This window comes from Penicillium manginii, assembly GCF_028828005.1.
Source record: "Penicillium manginii strain IBT 31320 chromosome Unknown utg000002l:1.0-5564898.0:1.0-5567710.0, whole genome shotgun sequence".
Taxonomy (NCBI): Eukaryota; Fungi; Ascomycota; class Eurotiomycetes; order Eurotiales; family Aspergillaceae; genus Penicillium; species Penicillium manginii.
This window is the reverse complement of record NW_026643103.1, coordinates 1,929,555-1,953,478: the sequence shown is the minus strand read 5'-3', so window position 1 is coordinate 1,953,478 and position 23,924 is coordinate 1,929,555. Positions and strand designations below refer to the sequence as shown.

General features: G+C 51.4%; 7 protein-coding genes across 7 annotated transcripts; 3 read left to right on the top strand and 4 right to left on the bottom strand.

The window, feature by feature from the left end:
- Positions 1 to 1,306: 1,306 nt before the first annotated feature.
- Positions 1,307 to 6,761, top strand: N7533_001994 (uncharacterized protein; the record flags this gene model as incomplete). The annotated part of the gene is made up of 6 exons (XM_057098644.1): positions 1,307 to 1,345; positions 1,416 to 1,436; positions 1,572 to 1,598; positions 1,673 to 2,044; positions 2,118 to 6,338; positions 6,402 to 6,761. 6 exons carry the CDS (start codon positions 1,307 to 1,309, stop codon positions 6,759 to 6,761), a joined length of 5,040 nt encoding a protein of 1,679 aa, XP_056963780.1.
- Positions 6,762 to 7,371: 610 nt separating this feature from the next.
- Positions 7,372 to 7,604, top strand: N7533_001993 (uncharacterized protein; the record flags this gene model as incomplete). Its single annotated transcript, XM_057098643.1, has 2 exons — positions 7,372 to 7,386; positions 7,419 to 7,604. 2 exons carry the CDS (start codon positions 7,372 to 7,374, stop codon positions 7,602 to 7,604), a joined length of 201 nt encoding a protein of 66 aa, XP_056963779.1.
- A 2,750-nt stretch (positions 7,605 to 10,354) lies between these two features.
- On the top strand, positions 10,355 to 13,985 carry N7533_001992 (pyruvate carboxylase; the record flags this gene model as incomplete). The annotated part of the gene is made up of 2 exons (XM_057098642.1): positions 10,355 to 13,810; positions 13,878 to 13,985. The coding sequence occupies 2 exons, from the start codon at positions 10,355 to 10,357 to the stop codon at positions 13,983 to 13,985; spliced, it is 3,564 nt and encodes a 1,187-aa protein (XP_056963778.1).
- Positions 13,986 to 14,456: 471 nt separating this feature from the next.
- Positions 14,457 to 15,076, bottom strand: N7533_001991 (uncharacterized protein; the record flags this gene model as incomplete). The annotated part of the gene is made up of 2 exons (XM_057098641.1): positions 14,457 to 14,723; positions 14,924 to 15,076. The coding sequence occupies 2 exons, from the start codon at positions 15,074 to 15,076 to the stop codon at positions 14,457 to 14,459; spliced, it is 420 nt and encodes a 139-aa protein (XP_056963777.1).
- A 3,648-nt stretch (positions 15,077 to 18,724) lies between these two features.
- N7533_001990 (putative carboxylesterase) lies at positions 18,725 to 20,426 on the bottom strand (the record flags this gene model as incomplete). Its single annotated transcript, XM_057098640.1, has 2 exons — positions 18,725 to 20,004; positions 20,072 to 20,426. The coding sequence occupies 2 exons, from the start codon at positions 20,424 to 20,426 to the stop codon at positions 18,725 to 18,727; spliced, it is 1,635 nt and encodes a 544-aa protein (XP_056963776.1).
- Positions 20,427 to 21,009: 583 nt separating this feature from the next.
- On the bottom strand, positions 21,010 to 21,836 carry N7533_001989 (DUF924 family protein; the record flags this gene model as incomplete). The annotated part of the gene is made up of 2 exons (XM_057098639.1): positions 21,010 to 21,610; positions 21,667 to 21,836. 2 exons carry the CDS (start codon positions 21,834 to 21,836, stop codon positions 21,010 to 21,012), a joined length of 771 nt encoding a protein of 256 aa, XP_056963775.1.
- A 560-nt stretch (positions 21,837 to 22,396) lies between these two features.
- N7533_001988 (uncharacterized protein) lies at positions 22,397 to 23,655 on the bottom strand (the record flags this gene model as incomplete). Its single annotated transcript, XM_057098638.1, has 4 exons — positions 22,397 to 22,893; positions 22,960 to 23,274; positions 23,382 to 23,587; positions 23,639 to 23,655. 4 exons carry the CDS (start codon positions 23,653 to 23,655, stop codon positions 22,397 to 22,399), a joined length of 1,035 nt encoding a protein of 344 aa, XP_056963774.1.
- Positions 23,656 to 23,924: the final 269 nt, after the last annotated feature.

Below are 23,924 nucleotides of genomic sequence, written 5' to 3'. Positions count from 1 at the left end.
TCGATATTATTATCTCAGCCCCCTACGTCGTTTCGTGGGTTCCCCGGTAAATATTCTCAGGGCATTGATGACGGATTGAGTAGTGAGCGACGTTGCCAATGCTGAACTCGCTTCTATAAAAATATTTTATTGGCTAAGGACTCGGATACTGGTTGGTTCTTTGGTCTCGTTAATCTCATGTGGTTCAAGTTGTCTGGGTGGGCGCACGTGTGGATAAACGGTTCTTGCCCTGCCCCGCAAAGTCGGGGTGCATTTCAATTTCTAGGTGATCTACCTACTCTGCTGGTGGGCCTATATTTATGGGTAATATGTACCTAGGAAATCTGGAGTAAATGTGACTGAGGATATGATTTGTATTTGATGCCCGGGCGTCCGAGTCTTGTTAAAATTAATCTTGGAACATGAAGTTGTTGTTGTCTGAGTTATTAATACTACCCAGATACTACTTCAGATATATCTTAAGTAGTAAGAAAATCAATTTGGGCACCAAAGTGTTAGAAATATTCAAAATATATTGATTAGCTATACCCTATCATAATTTATTCCCAAAGAGATTCAATAATTACAGAGTATACCTTCAAGCAGTTACAAAACTTCCAAGGTTGAAAATACCCCAGGCAGCCAGAGCTACTGCCAGTGCGGGCCGAACTAAATAGACTGGCTACGATGCCGGGGTTCCCGAGCCGGCCGACCATGGGATCCTTCAAGCTATAAGGTTGGATATGAACAGTAGGAAAACAGAAGTTGATGAATAATGAATAGCACTAGTAAGGGATTTATCTTATCTACCCAGACGATTGAAGATACTCTTTATCCTACGCTAGCTAACATAGTCCTCACTCTATTACCTAGTATTCAGGTCAAATCCAAAAACCTGAAGGCTTCAATACAAGGATATAAGGCAGAAGTGTCTCACTTCCATCTTGAGAGCAAAATTCTGTTTGCTACCTACATATACCTACATACCTTTACACAATTGACTCTCACTCCACTCTCACTCACTGTTTGCTGGCCCACTATTATTAGGAAGGGTCTGGAATGACGCAGTGTCCACATCCGCCAAGCAGCTCTGCCCCTGGGTCACGTGCAGCCCCCATAAGCGACACCTCAGCAACGACAACAGCGGCCTCCTGAGGTCACTTCCGCCTCTTCAGATTCCCCCATTCACCACCCCTCCTTTTTCACTCTCCCATCTTACTTTCTTTTCGTCAGCTTCTTCTCCCCATTCTTCTTCCATTCCATTGATCGGTTTTCCTTGCGTGGCGTTCACTTGGGCGGATCAGGTCGTGCTGCGGCCTAAGTAAATATGGCACCGCTTCCCATCAAGTTCACAGAACTGGTCAATGTACGTCTCTTTGCCTCGCGCTTCGATTATCCCAGGAACTGTTGAACTGACACTCTTTCTCCTCTGACAGTTGACCAATGTTGGCATTGCGGTATGTCTCGGATTCTTGGGCTCTGCCCGTGTCACTTTCGCGATGAGCTCCCGTTGGGAGGCGGAATCGCCGGTCGCGCCCGGCTAGCCCTTCGGATCATACAAGCAGCCTACTAACTTCTTTTGCCATGTATAGCAACAATCCATTGGTTTCTCCTCATGTGTAAGTGCTCCTCCATGCAAAGGCAAGTGCGGTCCGGAAGTGAGGCATGCAACTAACCACACCCCACTTTACAGACTCTCGAATCGGATCACTATGTCTGTGTTCGCCAAAAGCTCGAGGAGGACGACAAGCCCCAGGTTATCATCGTCGACCTGAAGAACAACAATGAGGTGATGCGGCGGCCGATCAACGCCGACAGTGCGATCATGCACTGGAACAAGAACATTATCGCTCTTCGCGCCCAGGGTCGAACAATCCAGATCTTCGACCTTGCCGTTAAGTCGAAGCTCAAGTCCGCCGTTATGAATGAAGATATTGTCTACTGGAAGTGGCTCAGCGAAAAGTCACTGGGTTTGGTTACCGACACCGCAGTTTACCACTGGGATGTCTATGATGCCTCCCAGGAGAACCCGGTGAAGATGTTTGATCGCCTTCCCAACCTTTCCGTACGTCTACCCTGACTCCTCGACAAATTGAGCCGAAACTTGAATGACTTGCTGACTTTTGCTTGCCTCTTAGGGATGCCAAATTATCAACTACCGCGTCAACTCGCAAGAGAAATGGATGGTTGTTGTCGGTATCAGCCAACAGCAAGGCCGCGTTGTCGGATCTATGCAGCTCTACTCCAAGGAGCGCGGTATTTCACAGTTCATTGAGGGCCACGCCGCTGCCTTCGCCGATATCAACGTTGAGGGCTCTCCTTTACCCCACCACCTCTTTACATTCGCCGTCCGTACCGCGACCGGTGCCAAGCTGCAGATTGCCGAGATCGACCACCAAGAACCCAACCCACGATTCCAGAAGAAGGCCGTCGAGGTGTACTTCCCCAGCGAAGCCGTCAATGACTTCCCCGTTGCGATGCAGGTATCATCCAAATACGATGTTGTCTACCTAGTGACAAAGTATGGATTCATTCACCTTTACGACCTTGAGACCGGTACTTGTATCTTCATGAACCGGATTTCCAGCGAAACCATCTTCACCACCGCTTCTGATACCGACGGACAGGGCCTGGTTGGTGTCAACCGTAAGGGTCAAGTTTTGTCTGTCAGCGTCGACGAGAGTACTATCATCGAATACCTCATGAACAACCCCGCCATGTCTTCCCTTGCCGTGAAGCTGGCTTCTCGTGCGGGCCTTCCTGGTGCTGATCACTTGTATCAGCAACAATTCGACCAGCTCATCGGCAGTGGCCAGTTCGCCGAGGCTGCCAAGGTCGCTGCGAACTCTCCTCGTGGATTCCTTCGTACTACCGAGACCATCAACCGCTTCAAGAGCGCCCCTCAAGAGGGTAACATGTCCGTCATTCTTCAGTACTTCGGTATGCTTCTGGATAAGGGTTCTCTCAACCGCTACGAGAGTGTGGAGCTTGTTCGCCCCGTCCTGCAGCAGAACCGCAAGCACCTGCTGGAAAAGTGGATGCGCGAGAATAAGCTGGAGTCATCGGAAGAACTTGGCGACATCATTCGCCCATACGACATGGCTCTGGCCTTGAACGTCTACCTTCAGGCCAACATCCCCAACAAGGTCGTCGCCGGCCTCGCCGAGACTGGCCAATTCGACAGGATTCTTTCATACTCCAAGGAGGCCAACTACCAGCCAGACTACACCCAGCTCCTGCAACACATTGTCCGTGTCAACCCCGAGAAGGGAGCCGAGTTCGCTACCCAGCTCGCCAATGAGGAGAGCGGCGCCCTCGTCGATCTTGACCGTGTTGTGGATGTGTTCCTCTCCCAGAACATGATCCAGCAGGCCACCTCATTCCTCCTCGATGCTCTCAAGGACAACAAGCCTGAGCACGGCCACCTGCAGACCCGTCTTCTGGAGATGAACCTTGTCAATGCCCCTCAAGTTGCCGACGCTATTCTTGGCAACGAGATCTTCACTCACTATGATCACGCTCGTATCTCTCAACTTTGCGAGAATGCTGGTCTCATCCAGCGCGCCTTGGAGAACTCCGATGACCCTGCTGTGATCAAGCGCAACATTGTTCGCACTGACAAGCTGACTCCCGACTGGTTGATCAACTACTTCGGCCGTCTGTCTGTGGAGCAGACCCTCGACTGCATGGACACCATGCTCGAGAACAACATCCGCCAGAACCTGCAGGCTGTCGTTCAGATCGCTACCAAGTTCTCTGACCTCATCGGACCCAACCGTCTGATCGACCTATTCGAGAAGTATCGTACCGCCGAGGGTCTCTACTACTACCTGGGAAGTATCGTCAACCTGAGCGAGGATGGCGAGGTCCACTTCAAGTACATCGAAGCTGCCACTGCCATGAGCCAGCTCACCGAGGTCGAGCGCATTTGCCGTGAGAGCAACTACTACAACCCCGAGAAGGTCAAGAACTTCCTCAAGGAGGCCCACCTGTCCGAGCAGCTTCCTCTCATCATTGTCTGTGACCGTTTCAACTTCATCCACGATCTTGTCCTCTACCTGTACCAGAACCAGCAGTTCAAGTCCATCGAGGTCTATGTTCAGCGCGTGAACCCCTCTCGTGCTCCTGCTGTTGTTGGTGGCCTTTTGGATGTCGACTGCGAGGAGAGCATCATTAAGAATCTGCTGTCCACCGTCGACCCCTCCGTCATTCCCATTGATGAGCTTGTTACCGAAGTCGAGAGCCGCAACCGTCTCAAGTTGCTTCTCCCCTTCCTTGAGGCTACCCTTGCCACTGGTAACCAACAGCAGGCTGTCTACAACGCCCTCGCCAAGATCTACATCGATAGCAACAATGATCCCGAGAAGTTCCTGAAGGAGAACGACATGTACGACACCCTGACTGTCGGAAAGTACTGTGAAAAGCGTGACCCCAACCTGGCCTACATTGCCTACCGCAAGGGCCAGAACGACCTGGAGCTCATCGGCATTACTAACGAGAACGCCATGTACCGTGCCCAGGCCCGCTACCTCGTTGAGCGTGCAGACGCCGAGGTCTGGACCTTTGTCCTCAGCGAGAACAACGTCCACCGCCGTTCGCTTGTTGACCAGGTCGTTGCCACTGCTGTCCCTGAGTCCACTGAGCCAGACAAGGTTTCCGTGGCTGTCAAGTGCTTCCTTGATGCCGATCTCCCCGGCGAGCTTATTGAGCTTCTTGAGAAGATTATCCTGGAGCCCTCGCCATTTAGCGACAACGCCAGCTTGCAGAACCTCCTGATGCTGACTGCTGCCAAGGCTGACAAGAGTCGTCTCATGGACTACATTCACCAGCTCAATGAGTTCTCCGCTGATGAGATCGCTGAGATGTGCATTAGTGTTGGTTTGTACGAGGAGGCTTTCGAGATCTACAAGAAGGTCAACAACTTCCTGGCTGCTGCCAATGTCCTTGTTGAGAACATTGTTAGCATTGACCGTGCTCAGGAGTTCGCCGAGCGTGTTGAGCTGCCCGATGTCTGGAGCAAGGTTGCTAAGGCCCAACTGGATGGCCTGCGTGTGTCTGACTCCATTGAGTCGTACATCCGTGCTGCTGACCCCTCCAACTACAACGAGGTTATCGAAACTGCCACCCACGCCGGAAAGGATGAGGATCTCGTCAAATTCCTTCGCATGGCTCGCAAGACTCTGCGCGAGCCGGCCATCGATACCGCTCTCGCTTTCTGCTTCGCCCGTCTGGACCAGCTTCCCGAACTCGAGGACTTCCTGCGCACTACCAACGTCGCTGACATCGAAACCTCCGGTGACAAGGCCTACGAGGAGGGTTACCACCAGGCTGCCAAGATATTCTTCACCAGCATCTCCAACTGGGCTAAGCTGGCAACCACTCTGGTGCACCTCGAGGAGTACCAGGCCGCCGTTGAGTGTGCTCGCAAGGCCAACAGTGTCAAGGTCTGGAAGCAGGTCAACGAGGCCTGCGTTGACAAGAAGGAGTTCCGTCTGGCCCAGATTTGCGGTCTGAACCTGATTGTCCACGCTGAGGAGCTTCAGGCCCTTGTGCGCCAGTATGAGCGCAACGGTTACTTCGATGAGCTGATCTCTGTTTTGGAGGCAGGTCTTGGTTTGGAGCGTTCTCACATGGGCATGTTCACTGAGCTGGGCATTGCTCTGTCCAAGTACCACCCCGACCGTGTTATGGAGCACCTCAAGCTGTTCTATACTCGTCTCAACACCCCCAAGATGATCCGTGCTTGCGAGGAGGCGAACCTCTGGCCGGAGCTGGTCTTCCTGTACTGCCACTACGATGAGTTTGACAACGCCGCCCTGGCCATGATGGAGCGTGCGGCCGATGCCTGGGAGCACCACTCGTTCAAGGACATTATCGTCAAGGTTGCCAACCTGGAGATCTACTACCGTGCCTTGACCTTCTACCTGCAAGAACAACCCCTCCTCATCACCGATCTTCTGCAGGCCCTCACTGCCCGTATCGACGTCAACCGTGTCGTCCGTATCTTCAAGGCTTCCGATAACATTCCTCTGATCAAGCCCTTCCTGCTCAACGTCCAGAGCCAGAACAAGCGCGCGGTCAACGATGCCATCAACGAGATTCTGATCGAGGAGGAGGACTACAAGACTCTCCGTGATTCCGTTGACAACTACGACAACTTCGATGCTGTTGAACTGGCTGTGCGCCTGGAGAAGCACGACCTGATTTTCTTCCGCCAGATTGCAGCCAGTATCTACCGTAACAACAAGCGTTGGGAGAAGTCTATTGCCTTGTCCAAGCAAGATAGGCTATACAAGGATGCCATTGAGACCGCAGCCATCTCCGCCAAGTCAGAGATTGTGGAGGAGCTCCTTCGCTACGTATGTTCCCTTTCCAGCCTCCTACTTATCTTTCATAAAGCATAAAACTAATTGACCTTATAGTTCGTCGATATTGGCAGCCGCGAGTGCTATGTTGGCATGCTGTATGCCTGCTACGATCTCATCCGCCCTGACGTGATCATGGAGATCTCATGGCGCAAGGGCCTGCACGACTTCACAATGCCGTTTATGATCAACTTCCTCTGCGAGCAGACCCGTGCGATCGAGACACTAAAGAAGGACAACGAGGAGCGCAAGTCCCGCGAGACAACCCACACAACCGAGCAGGACAACACCCCGATCCTGGGTGGTTCTCGGCTGATGCTGACCCAGGGCCCCGGCGGTCCGGCCCCGGCCAGCCCCATGCCATACGGACAAGCCAACGGGATCACCCCGCAAGCTACGGGATATCGCGCGTTTTAGAGAAAGAGAGACCCGGTTAACCCCCCTGAGTTCTCTCTTTCCCCCCTTTTTTATTATCTTCTTTTGTTTTCTTGATCATGTGTAACATAAAGCGAAGTGATGACCTCTTTGGTGCGAGCAAAAAGACATGAAGACCGGGGAAGGGATGGATTGGCATGGATGTGCCGAGCCGAGCTAAGGCTGGATGGATGGTTGTCATGTCATATCATCGAAGGGAGATTCTATTCCCTGACGGCCTGTTAATTTTGTTGTCTTTTCTATCTTTTTGCTTCTTTCATTTCTTTTTTTTCACCCCCTCCCTTTCTCTCTTATCTTTATCCATTTTCTCTCTATTATCCTTATCCATTTTCTCTCTATTATCCAATTGTATTTTTGACGTTCTGAATCCTGTCATGCTGGGTAAAAGCCCCGATAAGACCTTCCTTCTAGGTGTAGGACTTCCATCCCATAGAATGCTCCAGGCCGGCCAACTATTCGATAGCTGCATGCATCTATCTTGATTACATCTTACTCCGTAGCATCGCCACTGACTAGGTACTCTGTACTAGTGATTAGACCACCTGTACGGAGTATAGATGGACCATCTCCAAGAACCTTGGCGGCCACACCGATGGCACATGACCAAGTAAGTCCACAGCATTCCAATTTCCAAACTAGCGACTGTACGACCCGTTTTTGCGCCCGCCAAGTGTTTATGATCGACTGCAGAGAAAACCAGAGCGCCAAGCGCGCCAAGGTCCTCCATTCGTAACTATCGTGATCTCCTCAAATAGCTCCGTGGAGCAAGGAGTCCGCTCCACTGGGCGGGTTTCAGATGCAGATGCGACGCAATTGCAGATCTGAGATTGCCTGGCCGGGCTGGGCTGGGGCTGGGCAGTGTAGAGATAGGATCGCCTAATTCCAAGAAAGCGGAGACAGGCTCGAGCTAGACGGCGCTGCAGATATCAACAAGGCGGAATCGATACAGTTAGGTGCGCATGCTCACCACACTACACCACACTACACCACACCTAGCATACGGTCGGACAAAAGGATAGATTATACATGCGTACAAGGTATTCTAGCACTACACTTGGCGGGCTTTGGCTTTGGCATACTTCCAGGGACAGGACAATGTGGACTCCGGCGGAGGAAATTGCCCGGCGGGGAGAGAAGTCGGCCGCTTTTCCGCTACCTGGGTTATCCTAGAACTTGGAGGTTGCTTGTCTGTTCGAGTAGTTCGTGCCGAGTGCAGCCGCTTGCGCTGGGCTCCGTCCGGGCCGGAGGTTAGCAGGGTAGAGCTGAGTAGAGTGAGTAGAGCAGGTCTGGTACGGAGTATGGTGTTTGAAAAGGCTTTCCGGGGAATGATTTACCCCGTGGAGAAGCATGGGTGCTTGTAAGGTCTGGTCTTACTATCGTGCCTCGCCTGAATGTGGATCTTGATCGGTCATTCTATAGAGCGAGTGCTTTTTTTTTTTTCTTTTCTAGAAAGGTACAAAAAAAATCAAAAATTTATTTTTATTTCTGGGGGCCTGGACTGGGTTGCGCCACTGGGAGATACTAGTATGGGGGGATATGTGGGTGAGAGGGGTGAGGGGAGTCTAGAGATGGGGAGGAATGAGGGGCGGGTTAAGATTGTGGCAGTGACTTTTTCCATTTTTGGAGCCTTGCGTCGTTGGGGGTGGTTGCTGTGTAGCTGTACGGAGTACAGTACATACTGAACTGTACATAGATAGGTATGTGCTGATGCAATGACAATCGGCGAGTGCACAGTGGTTGGCCTTTGACTCTGCACGTGGGATGACGTTGGGAGATAAGACGTGAAGAGATGGCGGGATCATCACCATTCAAATGGGATATCAGACCTGTCTATTGGATTGGCATTGGATTGGCAGTGGATTGATCTCGATGAAATGGCATTTCGGAATGATATTGACTATTGGGTGTGAGTCCGGAGTAGTGTGTAGTCACTCCGGACATGGTGGAATTGGAGCTTATCGGTCGACCTTCCGACACACTGTGGACTGTGGATGGTAAGGAAATGGCCTGGGCGCTTTGACTTTGCACATGATGCAGATGTGCTCGGTATACTGTAGAGCCAAGAACCCCCTTGGACCATTGCCGAGATTGAGCTATTGTTGCACAATTCTATATGGGTATCTTGGCTCTACATCGTCCTAGGGGTTTTCAACTTCAGATCGCTGGCTTGGCCTCTTGGCCGCTCTACCGCGAGCGGCGCGGTGAAATTGATGTAGTACCTGTCATACTGCGGCGGGAGATCACCACCGCGCCAAGGGGGAAAATTTAAGATAATACAATATGATAATGAACCGAAACGAGCACGACCCTAAGCAAGGCAAACTGGCCAAGACGGTCCTCATCGGAAGGATACACCGAAGGTCCCGTCCTCGGAGCGAGAAAGGAGATCCTTTCCTCTAGGGATCAGTACACATGACCAACTCGGGTTGCGGGACCGTTCGTTCTCGACGGGGCAAGAAAATCCAGAAGATCCAGGAAGGGGTAGGCGAGAATAGTCAGAGGGGGGGGAAGAAACGAAATTGAGAAAGGAGAGTGCTCCCGGAATGACTTTCCCCGAGGTGAACGCGTTTCAGGAACGACGGGGGGAGGTGGGAAGGAAATCGTGGGAATTCATGAGTCTTGATTGGTGGGGGTGGCGGTTTCTAAGAACATCTGAGAATCATCAACGAGAGTTCTCCGAGTCTGCCCCGGAATTGCGAATTGGTTTCCCGTCGCTATCCGTTCTTGACAGGATTAAGGAATGGATTGATGGGCTAGAATGTGTGGCATGGGCCCGAGGACCCGAGGTAGATTTTCCCCAGGGCTGGGAGGTGTACCTAATCCACCCGATCTGAAGGAGAGAATCGGCGATGAGATCATCGGGGGAGTTGTCGCCGACTTGAGGAGGGACCCGCTGGTAAACTGCAGAGGGGGGGGGGAGGAAGGAAGTTAATGCGTCAATGAAGGAGAAGAGATAAATAGGAGTAGCCCCGTAATTGTTCACGAGATGAAAAAGAAAAAGCCATTTGGACTAATTCTTGACCGAAGATCACCTCTTGGAAGACGTCGGTGTACCGGTGAACTGTGGAGGTAGGTGAAATCAGTAGAAGAAGAGAGTGTTAGAGTGGGGGAGGAGTGCTGAGTGTGGGACTGGAGAAAGTGACTGTACTTGTTACCTCATTTTGCCCCGGACGCAGATCTCCCTGGCCCGTGATCGCTTCCTTACCCTTTATCAGCTCCCCTCCTTCCCTGCCACCCATCTTTTTTTTTCTTTTTCATCCATCCCTCTACACCCTTTTTTTCTCCCTACTGTCCAATCCTTGAACCTTGTCTGATTGTCTGCTTCAGTGTCAGTACAGCTGCTTTGCCGAAATCGGCCTGGATTCAGATCCGGAGCTTCTTATCTAGCTTGTGAGTCACCCCACTATTTCCATTCGCATTGCAATGGCTTCATTACTAGCCATTGCAATGGAGAAATCGCATTGAGATGCATCTACGGACATGAGATGCATTGAGATCCCCCTTTTGAACTGCCCCCGGAAATGCAATAACTAACACCACCCCAGCTTGTAAATTACCCCTCCCTCTCTCCCATCATGGCCGCCAACAACGAGGATGCCATCGAGTTCGTCGATGACCACACGGAGCACCACCAGGACTCCGTCCACCGTCGTCTTCGTGCCAATTCCACCATCATGCATTTCCAGAAGATCCTGGTTGCCAACCGTGGTGAAATCCCCATCCGTATCTTCCGTACAGCCCACGAGCTGTCCCTACAGACTGTCGCCGTCTACTCCCACGAGGACCGTCTGGGTATGCACCGTCAGAAGGCTGATGAGGCTTACATGATCGGAAAGCGTGGTCAATATACCCCCGTCGGTGCCTATCTGGCTGGTGACGAGATCATTAAGATCGCCCAGGAGCACGGTGTGCACCTCATTCACCCCGGCTACGGTTTCCTATCGGAGAATGCCGGGTTCGCCCGCAATGTCGAAAAGGCCGGTATTGTTTTCGTGGGCCCGACCCCAGACACCATTGACGCTCTTGGTGACAAGGTTTCTGCTCGTCGCCTCGCTATCAAGTGCAACGTCCCGGTTGTCCCCGGTACTGAGGGCCCCGTTGAGCACTACGACGAAGTCAAGTCCTTCACTGATGAGTATGGCTTCCCCATTATCATCAAGGCTGCCTTCGGTGGTGGTGGCCGTGGTATGCGTGTAGTCCGCGACCAAGCTTCCCTGCGTGATGCCTTTGAGCGTGCCACCTCCGAGGCCAAGTCCGCCTTCGGCAACGGTACTGTCTTCGTCGAGCGCTTCCTCGACAAGCCCAAGCACATTGAGGTCCAGCTGCTCGGTGACAACCAGGGCAACGTTGTCCACCTGTTCGAGCGTGACTGCTCCGTCCAGCGTCGTCACCAGAAGGTCGTCGAGATTGCTCCCGCCAAGGACCTCCCCGTCGATGTCCGCGACAAGATCCTGGCTGATGCCGTTCGACTGGCCAAGTCCGTCAAGTACCGCAACGCCGGTACCGCCGAGTTCCTGGTCGACCAACAGAACCGCTACTACTTCATTGAGATCAACCCTCGTATCCAGGTTGAGCACACTATCACTGAGGAGATCACTGGTATCGATATCGTCGCTGCCCAGATTCAGATCGCCGCTGGTGCCACTCTTGAGCAGCTGGGTCTGACTCAGGACCGCATCTCCACTCGCGGTTTCGCCATCCAGTGTCGTATCACTACCGAGGATCCCGCCAAGGGCTTCTCCCCCGATACCGGTAAGATCGAGGTCTACCGTTCTGCTGGTGGTAACGGTGTTCGTCTGGACGGTGGTAACGGTTTTGCCGGTGCCATCATCACCCCCCACTACGACTCTATGCTGGTCAAGTGTACTTGCCGTGGATCGACCTACGAGATTGTCCGCCGCAAGATGCTGCGTGCCCTGGTTGAGTTCCGTATCCGTGGTGTCAAGACCAACATCCCCTTCCTTGCTTCTCTGCTGAGCCACAACACCTTCATCGACGGAACCTGCTGGACTACCTTCATCGATGATACCCCCGAGCTGTTCGCCCTGGTTGGCTCTCAGAACCGTGCCCAGAAGCTACTCGCTTACCTGGGTGATGTTGCTGTCAACGGTAGCAGCATCAAGGGCCAAATCGGTGAGCCCAAGTTCAAGGGTGACATCATCAAGCCCATCCTCAAGGACACCGCTGGCAACCCCATCGATGTTTCCGTCCCCTGCCAGCAGGGTTGGAAGCAGATCTTGGACGCCCAGGGCCCTGCTGCTTTTGCCAAGGCAGTGCGCGCCAACAAGGGCTGCTTGATCATGGACACCACCTGGCGTGATGCCCACCAGTCTCTGCTCGCCACTCGCGTGCGTACCATTGACATGCTCAACATTGCCCACGAGACCAGCCACGCTCTGCAAAACGCCTACTCCCTGGAGTGCTGGGGTGGTGCCACCTTCGACGTCGCCATGCGCTTCCTCTACGAGGACCCCTGGGACCGTCTCCGTAAGCTCCGCAAGGCTGTTCCCAACATCCCCTTCCAGATGCTGCTGCGCGGCGCCAACGGTGTTGCCTACTCCTCCCTTCCCGACAACGCCATCTACCACTTCTGTAAGCAGGCCAAGAAGTACGGTGTTGATATCTTCCGTGTCTTCGATGCCCTCAACGATGTTGACCAGCTCGAGGTTGGTATCAAGGCCGTCCAGGAGGCCGGCGGTGTGGTCGAGGCCACCATCTGCTACAGTGGCGACATGCTGAACCCCGCCAAGAAGTATAACTTGGAGTACTACCTCGCCCTGGCTGATCGTATTGTCAAGCTGGGCACTCATGTCCTCGGCATCAAGGATATGGCTGGTGTCCTGAAGCCCCAGGCTGCCCGTCTGCTGATCGGTGCTCTCCGCGAGCGTTACCCCGACCTCCCCATCCACGTTCACACCCACGACTCCGCCGGTACCGGTGTTGCTTCGATGATTGCTTGCGCCCAGGCTGGTGCTGATGCCGTCGATGCTGCCACCGACAGTCTGTCCGGTATGACCTCTCAGCCTAGCATCGGAGCCATTTTGGCCTCCCTTAGCGGCACTGAGCAGGACCCCAACCTGGACATTAGCCAGGTTCGCGCTCTGGACGCCTACTGGGCTCAGCTCCGTCTCCTCTACTCTCCCTTCGAGGCTGGTCTCACTGGACCCGACCCCGAGGTCTACGAGCACGAGATCCCCGGTGGCCAATTGACCAACCTGATCTTCCAGGCTAGCCAGTTGGGCCTGGGCCAGCAGTGGGCCGAGACCAAGAAGGCCTACGAGGTCGCCAACGACCTCCTTGGTGACATCGTCAAGGTCACTCCTACTTCCAAGGTCGTCGGTGACCTGGCCCAGTTCATCGTGTCCAACAAGCTGACTGCAGAGGACGTTGTTGCCCGCGCCGCCGAGCTGGACTTCCCCGGCTCCGTCCTGGAGTTCCTAGAGGGTCTGATGGGTCAGCCCTTCGGTGGCTTCCCCGAGCCCCTGCGTTCCAACGCCCTGCGCAACCGCCGCAAGCTGGACAAGCGCCCTGGTCTGTACCTGGACCCTCTGGACCTGGTCAAGATCAAGAACGATATCCGCGAGAAGTTCGGTGCCGCTACCGAGTGCGACGTTGCCAGTTACGCCATGTACCCCAAGGTCTTCGAGGACTACCGCAAGTTCGTGTCCAAGTTTGGTGATCTGTCGGTCCTGCCTACCCGCTTCTTCCTGGCCCGTCCCGAGATCGGCGAGGAGTTCCACGTCGAGCTGGAGAAGGGTAAGGTGCTGATCCTGAAGCTACTTGCCATCGGTCCTCTCTCCGAGCAGACCGGTCAGCGTGAGGTCTTCTACGAGGTCAACGGTGAAGTCCGCCAGGTCAGTGTCGACGACCAGAAGGCTTCCGTCGACAACATTGCCCGCCCTAAGGCCGACGCTGCCGACAGCAGCCAGGTTGGTGCTCCCATGAGCGGTGTTGTTGTCGAGATCCGTGTCCACGACGGCCACGAGGTGAAGAAGGGTGACCCCATTGCGGTGCTGAGCGCCATGAAGATGGTAAGTTATCAACCAGCCCTTCCATCTAATAATTTACCCGCGAATCATTTACTTACTCTTCCCCTAGGAAATGGTCATCTCTGCTCCCCACAGCGGAAAGGTCTCCAGCCTTCAAGTCAAGGAGGGCGACTCAGTCGACAGCCAAGACCTGGTCTGCAAGATCAGCAAGGCATAGGTTAATACGGACTTTTAAAAAAGGATTTGCTTTTTTTAATTACTTGTTTTTCTTTTGTGTATAAGACGTGTCTTGGTTTTTGCACGATACGAACGATAGCGTTTGCTCCCACTGGGATTTGGCTTTGGCTTTGGCTTGCTGTTGGCTTTTGCGTTTTTTTATTTTACGAATTTACCCGATCTTGAATGAAGAACTTTCAATATAGTCTGGGTGGTAGATTGGATAGATGTATCCTACTGTTTTCATTACTTCGTAGTGAATGGTGCAGTTTAATGTCGAGTATGGAGTAGGCTGGATCGATCATGTAGGACCAAAAGCTTAGCAACTTACTTCCGACCCCAGCGCGATATCAAACTCCAAAATACATGAACCTTGGAACAATCGAGTCCACTAGAATCAAATCAAATTGATAAGAGAAAAAAACCATAATCACAATACAAGAAAAGAAAGAAACCCCATCCCACCTGGGCACTACGAACCCCTCGTATAATCCTGCCAGAGTTTCGAAAACACGCCCCCCTTGGCAGACTGCTCATTCCAACTCGCCCGTCTGCCCGCCATGTCAGAACCGCCGCCCTCGCGCTTCTGGTTCTGCAGATTGGAGAATAGGCCCGGGCCGCCGGATGCGCTTGAGCGTCGGCGCTCGCTGACTGTTGGTGGGCTTTGGGCTTGGTTCTGCGTGTGGGCGGCTGTGTCGGCGGTAGCGGAGCTGTTGGATGTTGTGGAGCCGGTTGATTCCTGTTGGATTGTTAATATTATACCAAGGTATGTTCAAGTTCACGTTGGAGGTGGTTCATGCTGTCCAGTGTAGGTATAACTAGTTGGTGGGGTGTAGGGTAGGGTAGGGTGGGGTAGTTTCCCCAGGTTTGACTAGTTTAGGGCCGGGTATAGATCTTCCCGGAGACGAGGGAAGGAAACTTCAAGGAGCTTAAGCTTACACGTCTGGCATTTAGATTGCTCGTCATTTCGGGGGTTAGGGCCCAGGGAGCGCGTCCGGCGGGGCCTTTTGCTCCGCCAGCGACCCAGGCGTTGTGGTGTTCGTGGCGATTGCCGGATGTTCCGTGCCAGTGGCGGCGGGTATCGTCGGTCATGGTGTATGTATTAAAGGGTTGGATAGTTGTATATTTCTTAGATGGTGTTAGTGTAAGCTGGGATATGGGGGTGCTTTGTATTTTCAATGGAGGAAGATAGAATGGGTAGGGTAGAGTAGACGAGTCGAAGACGTCATGGGAAGGGTTTGGTATGCGGGTACATCCGTGATGACGAGGCGGATATCAAGAAAGGGTGCGGTGTGGGTAATAGGCAATGGGGACAAATCAAGATGACATCCAATTTATTGATATCAAAAAGAAAAATACATACCGGGCTTAGGTTTGTGATAAAATGAAGAGAATGTTTTCAGCAGGTTAAGGTAGGATTTGAGAGGGGGAGGGCAGGCTTATAAATGGCGTCTCATTCAAGGGTCGCGTGTTACCCGGACTTTTGTTCTTCAGTTAGCGAGCTCGATGATTGGCAGAATGCTCTCTTTCCAGTAACAGTAGTGGACTTGAACAAACGACCCCATCATTATCCGTTATGGCAGCTCTGTGATTAGTCGATCGAGCTCCTAGGCCAGGCTCCCGATACGGTCGACTCATAACTGGATCCCCTAATACGTACTCCATTATTGGCTGGATCCGTAGTCTGGAATTAATCCGAGATTCAGATCAGCAGGTTAGGTACATCGCCTCGGTGCTATTCGTTGTGCTGGATGGGCTCCCTGTAGCTTGACGTAACTCGCGGAATGCGGGGAAAGCTCGATGGCAAATTGAGTTTATGTACCGGTACTTTGTTTTACATGATGGATTATAAAGAGAGATATGTACCGATACTAAGCTGTATTTGTTCTAGCTAGGTACACTCCAGGAAGCTTGCGATCGCGTGTAGCTGCGTGTTTGACATGTGTAGGTGTTTTCTTTAGCCCATTTCCAACGCGTAAGCCTCGACAATAATGAGTCGGCCGTTTTGATTGAGTCTCCAAACATCCGCCGTGCCGGCAACATTAGTTCTGTGCATCCAAACACGCCAATTTATCACAATAACTCCCTTAATAGCACCACCACCTCCTTTCAAGAGAAGCTTCATTTTGAAGTCTGGGTGTAGTCTCTGACCAGCCATTCCGCCGTATTTGTATCCAAATTTGCCATCTTTCCCTATTTTTCTGAATTGCATACCACAGAGTTATGATAGGAAGTCTAAGAAATAATTTCGTGTCTCAGAAGTTCAACGATCGAATTTCGATTGAAACCGGCAGGGTTTGTTGAATTCCAGCACAACTTGAACTTCAGTGACGATCGATATGCCAAGAGGTACTCTGAATGAGTTGTATGATGCGGCAAGACTGACCTTCAGTTTCATATAGGATCCACCAAAGGTACCGACGCTGACTGATTTGTATGAGGCAGTCATTTACTTGGCCCCAAAGAGAAAATTGTTACCATTGCGGGAACAACATTAAAGGTGGAATATACTGTATGCATTTGTCAATTGATTACAGTCTAGAGTTACTAGTGGAGAAGTAAATTCAATAATAATGTTGAAATTTGTCTTGGTAGTGAAGATGAAAATACAAAAGAAAAATTAGAAACTACTCATGATCATCGTTACTTTGTGGGGGGGGGCACCATCTCAGCCATCCGATCCAGGGTTGCCTGTTGCATCACCATCATGTTCTGCATGAACATCTCGATGCTCCCCTGTAACGGTTCATGCATAGTTTCGAGAGAATTAATAAGCTGACGATATGTTCGATGGGTGCAGGGTTGGGGGTATCGAGGCCGGGGGGGAGGAACAATAGGGGCAGTGGGGCTATATCGGTAGTTTTGACCTAGCCAATTGTTAGTAAAGTGTATTGTGAGTCAAATTGGATTAACTGACTATTCTTTCGATTCCAACTTTTCCGTTAGTGTGATTCCCAACCCGAGTCAGGGATTTGAAGCCTGTAGCGCAGTCACGGGTCTTATGCTGAATTGAGCCACAGTAGCCACACTTTCTCCCGGGTTAAAGCCAATGACTAGGGCCAGGAGCATCATTGGGGGTAGCGGGGAAAACAACTACAGGGTTGGGGGCAGGGAGCCACGAAGAACTTCATCGCTGACGCCGAACAGGTGGGAATCTGCCTTCGATGATATAGAGTTGGGTACAAAATGGGCAGCTTTGATATTATTTTGCGACTTGTGGAGAAATATTTGTGAACTTGAGGTACCGTGTACCATGTTCCGATTCTTTGAATCTGTGCGAAATGACAGTTGGGATTGTGCACAGCGAGGAGCCATTTGCGTCAATCGAAACTTGAAGAATGAAACAGTCTTCGTCAATCTTTTACAGTTCATTGCTCTCTTGGTCAGACGAGTTACCCGGAGTCCTCTCGTAACGCCCGGAATCGCTGGCGAGACTGGGGTCGAAACTCTTAAAGTGGAAGTGAAAATGCTCATCGACAACGTAGTATAAACTTCCTTCTTAAACGCAGATTGATCAAACTCGAGACTCCGGATTTTTGTTTTCCTATTGGAGTTCTCGGCTCATCTAATTAGAAAGTGGCGGTCCAGGATCATCCAACAATACACCTTAGTCATGGAAATTTGCGTCTTGACTTGGTCTGGTTGGTGGCGACCTCCAGCAAAATATCAGAGTCCGATAGTGAGGTGCTCGATGCTGCACCGGGCAGAAGTTGCTTGTATTTATGGCCCAATTCCTCGACCAAGGCAACTTAAAGCAGTCTGGCTCGGAGCATATTGCGGAGAGCACAGTCACGACCGCAGTAACTGCCAGTGTAACAGCGGGGGCGTATGCCTTCAGGACATCGAGTCCTGGTTGTGGTGGCGGTGGTACTAGTATATATAACACCCAGTCCTTCAAGTTGTTCCTGCAAATTGAGCCCTAGCCCTCTCTCAACCTCGGAAGAGAGCAATTCGCTCAGCGTGATCTATCTGGGAACGAGAGGCAACGTCAGGGGTAATTTTCCTTGTCCTTGGGATTTCCGCGGCCTCCTCCTCCCCCTCAGCTTGGCAACGGGTTTTTCTGCGATTGATAGTGATGAGACTTGCCATCTCCTGGCATCGACGGCAGAAGACTAGGTACGAGAACGAGATGTCTGAGTCGAGGGCGTGGGTCGACACCTGGTCCAAAAGCTTCCCTGCAAGCTTGTAATTCCAAACTCTCAACTAGATGGTCTGCTAGCGTACGAGATTGGATTTGAATATTCTTGATCGAGTAATCCCCGTCGGAGCAGGGGAGGATAGATGGCGTTGCTGCAAAAGCATTTGTTGTTGTCTGCGGGCTATTTGTTCCATTTGCCGTTCGCAATTTTGACAAGAAAGCTCGACGATTCACTTTCCCCGGGGCAACCATGAGAAGTGTTTAGGCAAGGTGGCCAGGAAAAGTACGAAGAACCTCGAGGCGGACAGTGTTATGTTTCCAAGTTTTGGGCTTGCTGGGACGTAACTTCCAATGTTGAGGTAACTTGGGCTACGAGGAAGGTCCGATGGCAGATTAAGTTGATATACTGGTAGTTTATTGACCATGCTATATTGTATAGACTAGTTAGCAGGTACCGGTACTTACCCGATGCGGATACAGGCATGATGACGATGTAGATCCAAAATTTATATAAGAATATATTACCTATAGCATGATAAAATGATCGCTATGCGAAGGAGCGCGAATTTGATCTATTTACATCGCACCGCATTCATCTAAACTTACAACTTCGGCTTCGCCTGCCCCAAATCCGCCGCCCTAACAGCTTTCCAAACCCTAACACCCTCCTCCCACCGCGAATCGCGAGTGATTTCCACCCTTCCATCCGCCCTCATCGTTCGCACACCGAACCCACTAGTCCCCCATCCAAAATCAGTCTGTCTCTCATTCTGCACGAATCGCGCCAATGGCCCAATAAACGCATTGTGAGTAACTTTCTTCTCAGATTCTGTCAAAGCAGCCCCATTGCCCCAGAACCAAAGCGGGTAATCCGAAGAATGCGTCACGCCCCATTCAGCGGGCATTTTGGCCGCCATGCACGAGGCCAGGAACTCAATGCGGTATCGATAGATCAGATGACTCGCGTCAACACCGGCTTTGTTCGAGGTTAATGCGTGGATGAGTCCGCGCTGCATCTGATACACCTGCATATCGGCATAGATTTGACCCCACGCGTCCACGTCCCAATTTTTACATCCCGCGGGTAGCTGGCCGGTCGGGTAATGTAAAGGCAGGACGGTGTCGACGATGTGTTCGGGGTAATCGGCGATGAGTCGAGTCCGTAGTGCCGAAAGAGTATTTGCCTTGGGAGGAAACCAGATAGCATACAGATGGGACTCTTCGCTGCACTCGCCCAGCATCAGGCGGATATTCCGGGATGCGAGCTTTGCGGCGAAGTCGCCATTGTCAAGAGAAGTGAAGAGGGAAGGCAAGATGAAGCCTCCATCTGTTGTTGGGCGGAATTGGTGCACCTCGATGGCCTTTGTTGCGTCAAGGAGGGCCCGGGGTGGTAGGGCGCGGAGACGAGCGAGTTTCTCAGGCCCGCTGAGGGTTTGCGGGATTGATAGTGCTTCTAGGAGTTGGTTGAATTGGGTCTGAGTTTCTTCTGGCCTCTTTGGTTGCACGGCCGGTGAGTTGGAGAACATTATTGCTTGGCGGACGATGATCTGATCATCCGGCTGGCGGAGGTCGTAGGCGAGTTGGTGAAAGACCGAGTTTGCGCCTGCGGAGTAGCCCGAGATTGTGATATTTGAGGCATTACCGCCGAAGAGGTGGATATTTTCCTTCGTCCACTCGAGTGCGAGTCTTTGATCCCAGAAGCCGTGATTGCCGACTGTCTCGCCAACCGCGGCGGCGTCCTGCGCCAGTTCGGACGAGTGTAGGAAGCCGAACAGATTTACACGGTAGGCGGGTAGCACGAGCACAGCCTTGAAGTCTGTCTCACCTAGAAGAGCGGCCGCATCGAAGCCGTTCGGTGAGCCAAATTGAAGCCAGCCGCCGTCTGAACCAGGAGAGATATTAGCGATGTCCCTGCTTCAATCTTATTGCCATGAAAGGGGTTAACTTACGGATGAACACAAACACAGGCCATCCTCCTTTTGGCGGAGAACCTGTTGGTACCCAGATATTGGACTGGAAGCAATCTTCAGTCCAGGCGTCTGGATTCTCCGGCACAAGTGGCTCGAACGCAGGCTGTGGACACAAGCCAGCGCCCTTATCACACTGACCTGGCGCTTGCGGCGTTCCGTACCTAAATGTTGCAGAGAGCCGACGCGCGCGTCGCCAGCGCTGCAATGGCGGAAGAGCATAGCGGACAGCGCCAAAGTAGTGACATAGATCTTGAGAATTGGCACTGATGGTGAGACCCTGGATGGAACCAAGGGCCCCGAGGGATTTCTGGACCGGACGAGTGGTGGTCTCCATTTTCTAGTATTCTTTCCGGTCGCAGCTACCTGCAGATTGGTAGAGCAGGTCTCGCTCGAGTAAGTTGCAAGAGAGGAGGAGGTCAATTGAAAAGGACCAAGACAGCCAAGTATTGGAGAATTGGAGAGTTGGGGTCGGGTAGGTTCCGGTCCGGTTGATGTGATGGCGTTATCTCTGGAATTGATGGGATCCCATTGCGCCCATGGGGGGATACTCTCCTTATCAATACAGTGTCGGACTCGATTCCGCTGCGTCCGCTCCACGAATTAGCTCGGACAATGGAAGATAACCATAGCCGAGATAAAAGGGACCTGGGCGTAGTAGATCAAAGTGCAAGATGATCCCATTGGTGATGGAGACGAGGAGATCGGCAATTAGGGGCGAGTTGGGGGTGGCTTTGCGGGGGTTCGGAGCATCGGTTCTACTTCTGGCACCGACCGGGGTAGTCCATCAAGATAATAGCAGTCAGTTTATTGGTTTACTCTGTACATGCAGATTCGGTGTCAAGCATTTTCTATTGGCTACATTTTAGAGTAATATAGATGTTTAATTGTACATTTAAGGTACACCCGATCCACGCCGATCACCCAAAGGTTTCTCCTCCATTCTCCAGGTAGTCAATCTCTTCCTTAGTTGGCTCCCTCCCCATTGCTGAGTTTCGATGGGGATACCGCCCAAATCGCTCAATGATAACCTTATGCCTTTTCTCAAAGTCTAAGCCGTTACTGAGATATCCTGAAAGAGCATCCTTCTGACCGGAGAGAAAATTGTAGCACATTTTCTCATCTTCGTCAAGCGTTGCGATATCCCGCTGCAAGAGATCCTCCATGTCCTTCGCAGTATCCTCATGTACCTTGATAGCCTGTTCATGAATAGCAAGACTCTCTGAATGCATCAGGGGAAGATGGAACCAGAATCGATATGCGAGGCGATATCTCATATGCGAAGACAAAGTTGGCACACCCGATTCGATGCCACGCAGTGCAATCTCCTGCGCGAGTGGGTCGAATCGCTCGAAGACTAGCTTCGACTTGTCGCCGCGGTAGCAGTTTCGGGGTACTTGGTCCAGCAAGATTATCAAACTGAGCCAGGTTAATGGTGATTTTGAGTCAAAAGAATCAAGAATATCCGTTGCGGATGCACCGGAGGCGAGAATTGACTCCAGGGCTGGCTGGAATTGCGCACTGTGAGAGCATTTGTCAGCGGTGTCGAGGTTACAGGATGAGGCTTGGAGACTTACACGCAGGCATTGTCGAATTCTTCATCTTTCTTGAACCATTTCATCATTTCGTTCATACCCGGGAGAATCAATGCATCCTCGTTGGGGAAATGAGAGAACCAGAAGTCGCGGACTTCATCGAGGAGTGCAGGGGTGAGGGTCTGCTTGAGTTCCGAGACTGTGTTCGCCATGGCTGGTAAAGTGGAATGGAATTGACGTAGGGGGGTTATTTTGAGAATTATTCTGCAACTGACAGGAAATCTGTCTGGCCGCTGGGTTTCCAGAATGTATGGATATCACTCTCGTCTGCAGCACTGCGGGTCTGCGCGGGAAACTCAGTGGATAGATTTCTTTTTGCGGGAAACTTTGTGATTTTTGTTAGCATATTGGCCCATGCGAGGTTTGAATGAACCGTCTTCATACCCTGCCTGAGCGTACTAGATGGGGCCAAGCCATTGTGGTTTGTGAAGTGAATTGGCTATCGTCGCGCTTTCGCATCGCGGACTCACCACGTGACGCCAAGACTGGCGAAGGTATTGAAATAGAATTTTATACATTTTTGATATAGTTTCAGAAAATATCTACTTTAATAGCAACCTGATTGATCAATAAAGTAGCTAATAGGACTTTTACTGGCAGTCGGTAAGAGCCCATGGCCCCGATTATGAAAGGCATCTCACGAGAATTAGTCTAGAGATAGAAGGAAGACTTGACGCTCTTATGTGTTTACCAAACACGATAAAATCTACAATTATTTCCCTATCAATCGCTCAAACTCCTCGTCAACAATGCCTGGAAGTTCATCTTCGAGGGATCGTCCACAAGGCTGCCAGCCAAGAAGTGAACGAGCCCGACTCGCACGACAACGCATATTATATGCCCAACTCGTTGCCTCAAAGCCAGCTAATTCCTGGGCGGATTCCATTTCCAGCTCTATCTGCTTTGGTTGACTTTTCAGAAACCCTTTTTTGAGAGCTATGTCACCAATCGAATGAGCCAATTCGCCCCAGCAATGCTCACCCTCTTCAACAAGGTAGTAGGCCTCAGGACTCCAGATAGTACCATCGCCTTCTCCCCTCAAGGCAACCTCGAAAAAATGCATAAAAAGAGATGTCACACTGTGGACATGAATATTTGACCCAATTGCTTGGCCCTTGCCGATGATGGGGATCTGATTATGTTCAAGAATAAATTTCGACATTTCGTATACTTGTCTGCTTCGTTGGTAGCAGGGTCCTCTTCCTTTGCCTGGAATGGATGTTTAGAATGATGATCGGTTTCTTCGTCATTCAGAAATAGAAGGGAAAGGCATACCGTAGACAGTGGTTGGGGCAATTATTGCCGTTCTGAGAGTGGTTGGGGATACTGTGCCTGCCTCGAGGACTGCCTTGTCAACAACCTTGTGAAAGGCATGGTCGGGGAACGAGAGAATCTCTTGAATATCTCGCAGATCGTCATAGATTTTTTCGCTTCGCTCTCCGTATATTTTGTTCTCGGTGTCATGGAATGACAAAAGGCCGGCGCCGCTTGTGTGCAGCCAGTATACCGGTCTGTCTGGGGTATGACCCTGGATCGCACCTTTGGCGATTGCCTGGGCTGCAGGCAGGTGGTCTGCAGCATTGGCAGTATCTAAGGAGAAAAAAATCCATCTTTTTAGCCAGGGACCGGTTTATCGGGACAGACTCCGTTTGAGACACGGTGTTAAAGCTTCTAGCTTCCTTGGGCGGGGCTCTTACGGATGATGATGTCCGCTCTGGCACTTTCTCCAGTAAGGAGTTCGCTATTGTCCAGATCTCCTTGAATCACAGTGATGCCGGGATAGATTTTTTGTATTTTTTGTCCGCTTTCTTGACTGCGCACGAGTACTCGGTAGCTGTGTTCGGGGTATTTGGCGACCAGCTCGGACAAGATATCCCCGCCAATATACCCGCTGGCGCCGGTGCTGCACGCTTGATCAATACCTGTATGCTCCAAAGAAGACAGGATAGCTCACATAAATACAGTCTTCATTTTGAGATGTCCAGATACTCGATTGAAGAATAGTGAAGTTACTTAAGTGTTATTGAGAAGTGAAGCTGGTCTCAGGCTGTTTGTCGGGTTTGTCAGCACGCATATGACGTCATTTGTAGTCTCAGTGGAACAGCATTCGAATAATAAAACAGATATTCATAGGATAATGATGTTTTGAACGTTGGAATCCGATCATCTAGAAAATGAAGCGCTTTTTGGTAGCCAACTTAAAGTCTTTCAACGATTTTCCGAAGCATAACGTTATGCCG